The sequence below is a fragment of the Anopheles darlingi genome, chromosome 2 (genome assembly GCF_943734745.1).
Source record: "Anopheles darlingi chromosome 2, idAnoDarlMG_H_01, whole genome shotgun sequence".
Classification (NCBI taxonomy): domain Eukaryota; kingdom Metazoa; phylum Arthropoda; class Insecta; order Diptera; family Culicidae; genus Anopheles; species Anopheles darlingi.
Window position 1 is genome coordinate 21,472,092 of NC_064874.1, and position 12,500 is coordinate 21,484,591.

The 12,500-nt window shown below is 47.2% G+C and overlaps 1 protein-coding gene across 12 annotated transcripts in view; it reads left to right on the plus strand.

The window, feature by feature from the left end:
• The window catches only part of LOC125959064 (trithorax group protein osa), a 124,306-nt gene extending 112,367 nt beyond the window's left edge, over positions 1-11,939 (plus strand). For 9 of the 12 annotated variants that reach the window (XM_049691805.1, XM_049691809.1, XM_049691812.1 and 6 more), the window contains 6 exons: positions 328-450; positions 815-998; positions 1,518-1,875; positions 1,966-2,065; positions 2,204-2,469; positions 2,572-11,939. In XM_049691805.1, coding sequence (XP_049547762.1) covers positions 328-450; positions 815-998; positions 1,518-1,875; positions 1,966-2,065; positions 2,204-2,469; positions 2,572-7,206 — 5,666 coding nt within the window. In that variant the 3' untranslated portion in view covers positions 7,207-11,939. The remainder of the gene's footprint in view (positions 1-327; positions 451-814; positions 999-1,517; positions 1,876-1,965; positions 2,066-2,203; positions 2,470-2,571) is intronic. The other 3 variants (XM_049691808.1, XM_049691810.1, XM_049691814.1) reach the window with 3 other exon arrangements.
• Positions 11,940-12,500: the final 561 nt, after the last annotated feature.

Here is a 12,500-nt window from a genome sequence, read left to right on the forward strand (position 1 = left end):
TTGTGTTCCCTGCTGCGTATGGCTTCTACGTCTCGAAGCTCTACTGTACATTTTGGCCCAGAAAATAACCATATCATTGCAAAAGGGACATTTCAATATGATGAGTAGATAATTGCTAGAAGAGACGACTATTCGTTTTTCAATGATCTGGCCATTTGCCATTTTATTGTCATCTTTGTTTTGCCCTTTGTTTGTCTCCCATTCCACAATTTCTATCTTGCTGTTGATTGTTGTGTATATTGTTTGGTCGTCTTTTTCGTGGTTGTGCTGTTGTCATCGTCTTACGTTTTCCCTTCCCTTCGTTCTTCTCTCTAACATCCTCTCTAGGTTCGGGACCGCCTGCTTCAGGCGATAACATTAGCGTGAGCAATCCCTTTGATGATCCTGTGGGTCCACAGCGTCCACCTTATCAACAAGGTGCTCCTTATCCACCGGTTTCACGTCCTCAAGGTAATGGCACACATTTCACCTCATCACATCCTCCATCACATCTCTCCTTTAGGACACATTTACACACTTTGCACGTCCTTTGCCCCCGCACCTATCCTGTTCGTGTTTGTACCCGTGTGGTAGTTTTATCGTGACCTACCGGCTCCACCAAGCTCCATCACCTTTAGTGTGTTGTTTGTTTATTAACTCACAGGAATTCCCCAAAACACTGCTGCTTCATTTGTCTTTATCTTTAGTTTTAAGTGAAAAATAACATTTTTTCGTATTTCGTGTCGTAATAGATTTTTTAAGTTCATAATGTGCCCTCACAAAACTTTGCGCATTAATCTAACTTTCCGTGTCTTTAAATTTAACACTCTACCAGGACCTCCGTATCAGGGACAGCCGGGCGGATATGGGCAATATGGTGCACCAGAACAGTATGGGCCAGCGGCCGGAGCGCCACCAGGCCAGTATCCAACACCACCCGGTGCACCGCAACAGGGCCAGTATCCTCCAGCAGGACGCCCTATGTATCCTCCCTATGGTCCACCGGAAACCGGAGAAGGGTAAGAACCGCTTGTGTTGTGTTTGTTAACAGTTAGTGTGTTGTGTTGTGCTCTACACGTAATCTTGCCTTACGATGTTCACGCTGGTAGAATTCTTTCTCAAATGAATGGAAGGTCCAGATTTTGTTAATTCTAGACATATTCTAGACATAATTGAGCGCGGTATGAGCAGCTCTTTTTTGATGCGACATGTGTTATGAACTGTTTAAATATGCGTCTATGTTGCGAGATCGAGAACTTTGTGTAGTTCTTATAGTATCTTATACAATTCTTTTATTCTAAAGTATTGAGTCAGTGGTACAATTGTATTGCATTCATCATGGCGTTGCTTGTCATGCCATATAGACTGTAGCTAAAATGTAAAAGAAAATTAAGGTAACATATTTGAGCAATTGAGTGTAGTAAATACTTGTGAAGAGTTTTTAGTATGAGACCTTGTATTATCTGCGTGCGTGTGTGGTCATAAGCAAAACGATTCAGATAAATAGAAAAGACAAAAATGTTTTAACCTAATGATAGATCTCCGTACAGGGGAACTCCACCGACGCCCGGAACGGCACCGCCAACGGGAGCAGCGGATCCGTACCGTGGATATGGCAACACTCCCTACCCACCGCCACCCCAGCAGCGACCGTACGGTCAGCAACCAGTTAGTGGTGCAGGAGGACCCGGACCAGCTGCCTCGCCCGTGCCTGGACAACCCGTGGCCGGAGCTCAACCGCCTCCGCCGGTCAGTGGTGCACAGGCGCAACATCAGCAACAACCCCCACAGCAGCCACCTTCGACAATTGCACCAGGAGCCAGCGGTGGCTATCCATCGCCTGCAACACAACCACCACAATCGGCTGCTGATTACTATCGGCAACAGCAAGAGCAGGTGAGTGATCAACCAGTGGATCAAATCGGCCCGACTGGTCGTTGTGTGAGTTCTATATCTAAATTCTATTCCTCTTTGATCTCATTTAAGGCTCTTCCGTACCCGCAACCCAATCAACCACGACGTCATCCGGACTTTGAAAAGGGTCAACAACCTTATCCGCCATACCAGCAGCGACCACAAATGTACCGTAAGTATCGATGGCGCACTGGATATTTCAACATGTTTTGTCAAAAATCATTTCGATCTACGCAAAACATATGAGATCACCAATTGTACGATATCCATTCCTACCACGATCATGATCATGCGCGTTTGCGTTTCATAGCAGGAGGTTGGCAGACTGGACCGGGAGGGCAGTACCGTGGGCAATATCCACCACAAAGCCCCCAGCAACAGCAGCAGCAATGGACGCACAATGGACCGCGCCCGACTAGTGGTGGTCCACCTGGCAGTGGAGGGCCTCCGGGAAGTGGTGTTCCACCGGGTGTTCCTGGACCTGGAGGTGCACCACCAAACCAATGGGGAGCAGCCGATGTCAATCGTTATCCGCCCAACCAACAGCAACAACCACCCTATCCGACCCATCAGCAGGTAAGTGTCGATCGTGTTCACGGCGCGGCGCTCCGCCTTGACGAACAAAATTGGTGAAACTACTTTCTCCGTTCTTCGATTTGTTCGCATTGCACTCAACAGGGACAACAGCAACCTTGGAATCAAATGCCTCCGACGGCACAGAGCTCACCGTTACGTCCACCAATGCGGGGAGGTAAACCGTACCCACCGATGGCAGGTGTTGCCGGTGGTCCGCCAGGTGTTCCACCGGGTACTATGCCGCCAGGTATGCCACCGACTAGCTCCGGAAGTATGCCACCCCAATCGGTTCCACCGGGCGTACCAGTTAGCAGTGCTGCCGGACCGGGAGGTAGTCTAGTTGGATCTCCGATCGGTACTAGCGGCAATGGTGTCGCAACTGCCGCCAGTGGTCCAATGCCTTCAGTTGTACCCGGTGCAGGCGCACCCGGAGTGGCTGGCTCTCAACCTCCTTCCGTTGCATCGACACAGGCCAGCTCAGCACCGGCCATACCAGGGAAACCGTCAATGCCGGCTGGTGGTGTTAGTGGAGGTCCGGTTCCAGGGCAACCTGGTGGACCCTATCAACCTCAGTCGCAGCAGCAGCAGCAACCACTGCAACAACAGCAGCCACAGCAGCAGCAGCAACAGCAGCAACCTCAAACCACTGGCCCCGGTGGCGTTCAGCAGAAGCGTGATATCGTGTTCCCGGGCGACAGCGTCGAGGCAACGACACCTGTTCTGTACCGAAGGAAACGGATTACCAAGCTAGACATTGGACAAACGGATGCGTGGCGAATATTTATGGCCCTGCGTTCGGGGCTCCTCGTGGAAAGCACGTGGGCACTGGATGTGCTGAACATTCTGCTGTTCGATGACTCTTCGGTCGCCTTTTTCGGTTTGGCGCACATGCCCGGTCTGCTGAATCTGCTGCTCGATCATTTCCAGAAAAGTCTCTTCGAAATGTTCGATCGTGAAGGAGGACCGGGAACGAAAGGTGGTAGCAAAGCCATTGGCGGAGCGGGAACTGCTAGCAGTGGAAGTCGATGGTTTGGACTGGAAGGTGACTATGTGCTTACGGATCGTGAATCTAGTGAAGAAGATAGTGTCGATGAACGGCGACGATCACCACCCGCGAGCGGAGGATGCCGGGCCGGTAAGGATGGCTCGACGACGGCGTCGATGCTGGAGGTTACCAAAACTGAATCGTTAACGATACACCTGGTAGAAGGCGCGGGAGCAAGTGGCACCAATGTTAAGCAGGAACCGAAACCCCACGAAAACGGTCCTACGAATGGAACCCCTCCGCACCATCATCAGCATAATGGTGTCATTAGTAATGGTGCCTGTGGTGGTACCGGCGGCGGAGTTGGTCGGTTTGCTGGAGGACGGAAACGAGCTGTGGTTTCACCAGCGGCTTCACAACACCACCACCATTACCATCATCACTATTCGTCGGCCGCGGCTCGGCGATTACCGGTGAGGCGAAGGCGACGACGCAATTCTATTGTGATGGACGAGGATGGCGAAGGTAGCGATAATGTAGAGCAAAGCTATGGGTTGTTGATAGCGGGCGACGATGAAGAAGAAGAAGAAGAGCTGGAGCTGGATCTGGGATCGGTCAAGAATCCACCGAATCCGGAAGAACGGACCTTGATCCTGACAACGACGACGAACTATACACTCACGACGCGTAAGGGTCGTCCTGTCAAGCTGCACTCGGCCGAGGATGATCTTTTCGTGTTGACACACCTTCGCGACTGGGACCGTGCGTCCGATTATCAGTACCAGCGCGATACGGAGGTCGGTGGCGATCCCTGGACGGCAGGCCACACGGATCCGGAGCCGCACAACTACATCATGGACACGTTCCGGGCCGAGTTTGTTAACATTCCATTTGCGAAATATATCAAAACGAGCAAAAAGTACGCAGCCGCCGCCGCCGAAGCAGCTAAGTTGGCATCCATGGCCGAGAAGAAAAAGAAGAAGCCAACGATGGCCGAAAAGAGCCTCAACCACATCAACAACAACAACTGTAACAACACGAACAACAACAACAGTGATAAGTGCGTAAGCAAAAATGATGCCGAAGAGCAGCAGCAGCAGCAGAATGTAATTAACTCAATATCATCTAGTGCGTCTATTATTGGTGCATCTTCTCCGAAAAAGACATCTGAACAAGATCACAATGATGTTGTAACGGTACCACCGACGGTAGCTTCGGCGATGGAGGTGGACGAAGAAGAAACCGTTTCACCGGCGAAACGAAGAAAAGAGGAACAGCCGCCGTCAAACTCATCGTCATCCCCTCCGGCTACGGCTGCGGTGCCATCGTTACGCACGCGCAAAGACCACGCAGCGCGGCTTCTCGTGAATGGTGAAAGTGAGGAGGATGATACGCTGACAACTGTCGAAGGTGGTAAGAAGGGTGCTGGACTGAAGAACTGTATCGTTTCCGCTGTGAAGCAGGAGAAATCAGAGGAAGGCGATGTCGGCGAAAGGAAGCAGCAGGAATCATCACGACCGCAGAGAACACCGTCGTCGAAGCGGAATAGTTCGGATGCGGCCTCGATTGATGCCGATTGTCGTGAGATCGATATGGAGCTGGAAAAGTGTCCCAACCTTTCAAACGGACCGCAGGAGGAAGGGGCATTGAAGAAAAAAGCGAATGTTGGCGGAGAACGTGATGAACCGTCAGTACCAGTGTCTTCAATCGGTGATAAAAGTGATAAAAATAGTTCGCCGGTGAAGAAAGAGCGTAGCACTGCTGCCGAGGAGGAGAAGGAAGCCAAGGAGCCCAAGAAGGAGGATGCCGCTGATACCGCGATGAAAATGGAAGTAGATGATGAAGAGGATGAAGAAGAGGAGGGAGGGAACGATGGGGCGGAAAAGAAGAAGGAAACTCTTGTTCTAGAGAAGGCACAGGAAGAGGACGAGGAAGAGGAAGAGGAAGAGACACCGTTCAGTATAGCAGCAACGGTGCGCGATCCGGCACGTGTTCTCAAGCGGCGACGGATGAGTGATTACGAGGACGAATGCTATACGCGTGACGAGGCCAGCCTGTATCTCGTGACGGAAGGGCAGGATGCACTGGCCCGACGTTGCGTCGCCATCTCGAACATCCTGCGCAACCTTTCCTTTCTGCCAAACAATGAGACTGAGTTTTCGAAATCGTCCCGCTTCCTGGCGATCCTCGGCAAGCTGCTGCTGCTGCACCATGAGCACCCGATGCGCACGAAGAAGACACGTAACTACGATCGGGAAGAGGATGCCGACTTTTCCGATTCGTGTAGCAGTCTGCAGGGTGAGCATGAGTGGTGGTGGGATTTCTTGGTTCAGATCCGAGAGAACATGCTCGTCGCGACGGCCAACATCTCCGGGCAGCTCGATTTATCGCGCTTCGACGAACCGATCTCGAGGCCTATCTTGGATGGGCTATTACACTGGGCCGTCTGCCCGTCGGCTCACGGACAGGATCCATTCTCAACGCTTGGTCCCAACGCGGTCATATCTCCCCAGCGACTGGCACTGGAGGCGCTCTGTAAGCTGTGCGTAACGGACGCCAATGTGGATCTTGTGATAGCGACGCCACCGTTCTCGCGACTCGAAAAGCTCTGCACCGTGCTGACGCGCCACCTGTGCAAGAACGAGGATCAGGTGTTGCGAGAATTCTCGGTCAATCTGCTACACTACTTGGCTGCGGCTGACAGTTCTATGGCGCGAACGGTCGCGATGCAGTCACCGTGCGTTTCGTATCTCGTCGCGTTCATCGAGCAAGCCGAACAAACGGCGCTCGGTGTAGCGAATCAGCATGGTATTACCTTTTTGCGGGACAATCCCGACTCGATGGGTACGAGCTTGGATATGTTGCGGCGTGCCGCCGGCACACTGCTCCATCTGGCCAAGCATCCCGACAATAGGCCGCTCTTTATGCAGCAGGAGCAACGGTTACTGGGGCTTGTGATGAGCCACATTCTTGATCAGCAAGTTGCGCTCATCATCTCCCGGGTGCTCTACCAGTGTTCCCGGGGGACGGGTCCACTGACGACGATGGAGATCGAGTCTGGTTCCTCCGTCAGCACTCTCCGAAGGACACAGAAGGATGTTTCAACCACTTCTAGTGCCGTTGCAACCGTAGCAATAACAGCGGCAACAGCAGCCGCAGCTACAGCAACGTTAAGCAACACATTAGCAGCGACAGCATCAGCAGACACGAAATCGCTTGCGGCGGTTGTCAGTGAAAAGAGTCCTAAGGCTGGTCTGGTCGACCACACCGGTTCATCGAGCACTACTGGCTCCGGTAATGGTGCTTCTCCAGCCGTTGTCGTCAATGGCACGCTCGGGGGTTCTGAAGAGACTATCCTCGGTTCCTCACCAACATCACCCGCTGTTGCTGCGGCGGGGTCTAGTGAGTCTACTACTAGCGTTACCAGCTGTGTTGATGCTGCCAAACAAAGTGCCGTCAGCAGTAGCCCGTCGCCCAGTAATAGTAGTAGCAGCAATGGCAAGGATGACGAGCCAGCTACCGCTGAAGAACACAGCTCAGTGACGACGTGTTGCTCTTCAACATCTAGTACTACGTCGTCGACTACGACGGGGGCAACGATTGGCGGGAATGGTAGCAACACCTCGGCGGCCGCATTGACAAATGCATCGACCACAGGTACCAGTGCTGGTGCCGGTTCCTCCTCGCCATCTGTAGCGACCGCTGTACCACCACAGCAGTCACAACAGCAACCGATTACTGCTTCATCGTAGTGGACGAGCAAGGATGGAGGGGAACAGGAGGAAGGTGGTATACGTAGAGTAGCACGACGACTTCTTCGCTGCCGTCATAGCGGAAGCGGTAGTAGTAGTGACCAAACAGCAACAGCAACAACTATAAAGCCATCGGCTTCCACCTGGAAGCAAGCGCGAAGAGGAGGGAAAACCAAGAAAGTGTCTCGCGGTACCGCTGGTGGTTCATCTTGTAAATGAATACTTACCCCGAACTCTATCTAAGAAACTGTATGTACATTTACATATTCTAGTTTAACATAAGAGCTAATAGTAAGGTAAGGCCGCCGCAGACAAAGACAAATCCTACAGTACCGTGCATAAGGACTGAACGGCAAGATGTTGGAATTATTGGAAAAATTAGAAACGTTGGAATCAACACAAAAGTAGTCACAAACGAATCACACAACATGAATAGCGAACAAAGCGATTGGCCTCATACACAATACAACACAATTTTATAAAAAAAAAAAAAACTAGAAAACGAGTGCAAATGGACTTTCATCATGGTTTAAATTATTGACTGCGGAGAAACGTATCATATACGCTCTTTGCAAAAGCGAAGGATAGAACGGAATCATTTGAATGTTTCTGGTATTTTATCCTTTCCGTTAACATCCAAGCTCCTTCCTTTAAAATCATTCGTTAGCATGAATCGTATGGAAGGAAAATAAATATCGAACGAAGTGAGCATCATAGAAATGTGAATAAGACATGTAAAATCAGTCTCTTACTGTTTTGATCGATCACTTGGGAACGGTAGTAGAAATCAACAAAACTCCTCTCCGCTATTAGCGAGTCTTAAACAAATGTTCGTTCTGTACAGTTATTTGTGGTGAAGCGTATTTAGTTCATTAATGAAGGGGACTTTGTTTAGCGAGATAATAGAAAAAAAGATAAAAAATAGAAAAAATAAATCACAAAATGAAAATTATATTAACCACACAAAATTGGACAGACTGAAGAACTCGACAGAACAAAGGACAGAGTAACGAGAAAATAAAATGAAAGGGATATAGAGTCACTTAGCAGGCGTGCTTGCGTTGCTCTACTTTAGTAGCATCCAACCATGGTTTACTGATTTTGTTTGGTCGAGCTGTATTGCATTTTTTGCAATTGAATAAACCTATATAGTGTTCACATACTATCTTTCGTTTACATAAAGCTGTTCACTGTTGCCCTAGGGTATGAAAAGTGCAATGCTTGAAAAGTATTACCAATGCACTGAATAGCAGCAGTTTTGCTTAACTGCATTCAGCTGACTGATCGTGGCCGCTTGAGAAGTTTTTCTTTTCATTGAGGTTGTTTTTTCTTTCCTTGTTAGTAGGAAAAACATAGTGAACACGCAGAAAATGGACATATACTCACACAATCGCAAACAATAGACAAATCATCTCACTTCAAAAGACATGATTTGTAGTGTTGAGCGGCAAACGTTTAGTAAATGGATTAAAGAAGGTAAATTTAAAAGTTTAAACAAAAGAGTTAGTAAAACGGGAAGCAAAACGCGTACGCGTGTTAAAACGAGTTTGTATATAGTAGCCGTAAGCTGCTGGAATCGCGAGAAAACAAGTTAGAACAACACAAGGAAACATTTAAAGCAACAAACGCCAGCCAAGGACGTTGGTAGGATGGAATCACCCGTTACAATAACAATAGTGCAAGAGCAAAAAGTGCATTCAAGATGCATGATGTACCGTGAAAACAAAATATGCACAGCCAAGCAAAACAGGCCAGAAAAGGAAGAAAAGGGTTAGAACAAACAAACATGATGTTTTCTAGCTCTTCGGTTAAATGGTGTTACTTTAGTGTAGATCAAAATCTCTCTCTATCTCTCTTCCCTTTCCCCCCTCTATTTAAGTAGCGGGGATAGCCGGGCCTTGTTATAGGCACACACATACACACGCAAGGGTTATTTAATTGTGGTCATGCAAGGTGTAGAATTTAAACGAAGTGATTGGAGGAAGAGACATATTTTACAAAAGAAACAGAATGGTGCGAAGTGTGTGTTCGCCACATATATGCTGCTCGTCAAATGCAAAACCGTAACACATTCCATCTGACGGGTGGCGGTGATGTTGGTGTTGGTGCTGATGGGATACGATCGATTGTGCCCGGGAGTGGGTTGCTTTTGATCCGAACCATCATTTTGACTGCCCTCTCCTCTTTGATTCCTACTCGTCAGGTACTCGTGCGTGCTTGTGGTGGGCATTCATGTAGTACGATGACAGAGGAAACAGTGGTGCGGAGGCGGTGAAAAGTTGGTTCGATTGATGCGAAACATAGATTTTTGCTGTAAATAACACTTTCCGGAAATATTAGACACGCATTTGCACCCGTCTCTCTCCTCTTCTTTCTCGTCCTATGTCCTGGCCCATTATTAGGAAACCGAATGATAAACGAAAAAAGAATCTCTTCGTCGTCACACTTGTTGATGGCTTGTTTTGGCGAAAGCTGAAAAACGTGTGCTGTGGCTAGTGTTCCCAGAATCGAAAAGATTTGCTGCGCAAGAAACGCTAATTATTAGGAGCACGAAAAGGTTTTATTTTGTGGAGCACTCCACATTCGTGTCTGCTCACAATTTCTTCTGCTTTTTAAAATGAAATCTGCAGAATTTTCCTTTTTGCTAACATGTTCCTTTTTATTACTGGGAGCGTAATGCCAATCTGATTGCAATTCGATGGTGCCGTCGCATGCTGTTGTGACGAAGCAAATTTTGTAAATTATTTATTTTTAAGCCGACAGAATTCCATCGAAGGCAGCTAGTTGTAGGATGGTATCCTTGCCACGATAGAATCCTTGCTTGATGGCACAATCGCAACGATATACCCGCTACATCTACCATTACTTTTTATGGGCGAGGTTCTGTTGTTTTAAAGAGCAAAGTTGTATGAGCTTGCGTGAATGCTACTTTTTTTTTATTAGATTTCCCAACCCAACTACGCATTGTCTTGAATTGACTACATAAGCAGTTAAAATCCTTCATTCGCTGCGCATTCGAATACACGAATACTTATGGAGTGATTAAATTATTATTTCGGTTTTTCAACTAGTGAAAGGGTGTAGTGGAGCAAAATAGCAGGGACCGGAAAGGATAAGCTGCCTAGTGATAGTGAGACAACCTACGCGTTAACAGCGTATGCGCGCGTGTTTGTGTGTGTGCGTGTGTGTGTGTATGTAAATGTATGTAGTAATGCTTTCAGTAGAAAGAGCCTGGGTTCAACCCAAAAACGTGGGAAGTCGATTAGAGAAGCAAACTATACATATATGTAATTGAATGTGTATATTGCAACAACAGCTATCTATCTATATATATACTGCACTATATTAGTAAGAGCAAACTGCAGCTGTGTATAGCCAACTTAGTTTTCAAAAGAATTGAATAGTGATATTGCTACTTCTCCCTGGATTATCCTTTAAAGTAGCAAGGAGCAGCAGCATTGTGGATAGTAAGGATGTAAAAAGGGCGCCTACATGCGCGTGTATGTGTGTGTCTCCAGAAACAAATGTATGTCTGCGGTATGTAAAGTGTGTCTGTGAGTGTCGTGTGTTTGTGTGTATGTGTGGGTGTGTGTGGGTGTTTGTTTAGTTTTATCAAAATGTTACGGGAAACCAGGGGCTTCAGCCACGTGCAGTAGAATAAGACTAATTTAATTACACTTACATGGTAGCGTAAGCACGTCAAAGAAAACATTAGAATGATGCTTAGATAGAACACATAGCACCCCTGCTCACACATACACACACACACACACAGACATCCACGCACGCGTACACAGAAAAGGAAATGGGCACATATGATTGGCAAAACGCACTAATAACAAGCGGATGTTCATTTGATATTTCAATCGAGCAAGCCAACTGAAAAATATTGACAGCATCAAGCTGAAGGATCTTCTGGTTCTGGAATTCGAAAACGAGTAAAATAAAGCCCAACTCATTGAAAGAGGGTAGTGCAGGTAGCAAGGGGATTGTTCAGAAATGGAAGATAGGAGTACCCTCGATTGTATGTGTATAGTGTAATAGTATACGTGCTACTGAATGTGTAGAACATGGCGTGGGGTTGGTCTGAAGGAGAATGGTAAATAGTCGGTGGTATGGCTGGCAGTATCCTACGATTCCCTGCAGGATAATGCAACAAACCACAAACTATGTTGCGGTTACGCAAGAAACCACAGCTACGTAACAATGAATTCCCCTTGGAAAATAGCCGCCACTAGAGCGCGAGGAGGTGTCATTGTTTCGACTGCGAATTCATTACAAAGAACATCCTTTCTTTCTCCTCCTATGCACTCCTGATAAGGTAGTAAACGCATGATGTGCGCCACGAATCACGTCGGAGTGTTAAAGGAGAGGGCACGTGTGGGGAAAACTAGCGCAAAACGCGAAAATTGGCATACCGTGGCGGCAAACATTAAAGTAGTGTATTCAAGTCAGTGATTTGAGCAATCGACAAAGCAGCAAACGAAACAAAGCGATGATGTTGTGTGGCAAATAGGTGAATAGCACACAGCCACGAGAAAAAGAAACGAACGAACAGGGAGAGCGCGCTCGCGTAGGATGAAAAATGCAGCGTGAAACTATGCGTGCAGGCAAAAACAAATTATATTATGACCGAGCAACTATTTGTAATTACTATTATTGGTACATAAAAGTATAAATACACTTAGTTTTTTTAATTAAAAATAAAATTGAGAAAAAATGGCAAACAATAACATCTTCTTGTCCGTGTTTTGTTCCATATCTTGGTGATATTTTGTAGTTTGAAAGAAACTCGATTAAAGTTAACCTTGCGCATTGCATAACGCTTATCCATCAAAGGAAGCTACGGGCTACGAGACAAGTACCTAAAAGTGAGCATTGAATATTTAGTGCTGTGTGTTAAATACTAGCTAGCAGTCAGTTGTTCAAGTTGTTCAAATTTGCTGATAAATCAAATAGCTTCAGCTATCTTTTTTATTTTTCGATCCATTGAAAGGATCGCTTGTACAGGGACATGCAGGAAAAGTTGATCTATACGACTAAAAATGAAGTGCCAGAAGTGGTGGTCTACCGACCTGGAGGACAACGGTCATCGATCGCGAGCGGCGGAAGAATCTACTGTGGCAAATCAAGATTCCTCATATCGCCTGATAAGTAAGTTTTTTTTATTGGTTGAAACTAATCGTCAGACAGGGTTATGTTACCGGTACGATGGTGTTCTGATGTAAAAATTGTTATTTTTCTAACTCTTTTCTTTTATGATGTAATAAAAAGTCAGTTTGTTTGGAAAAAAA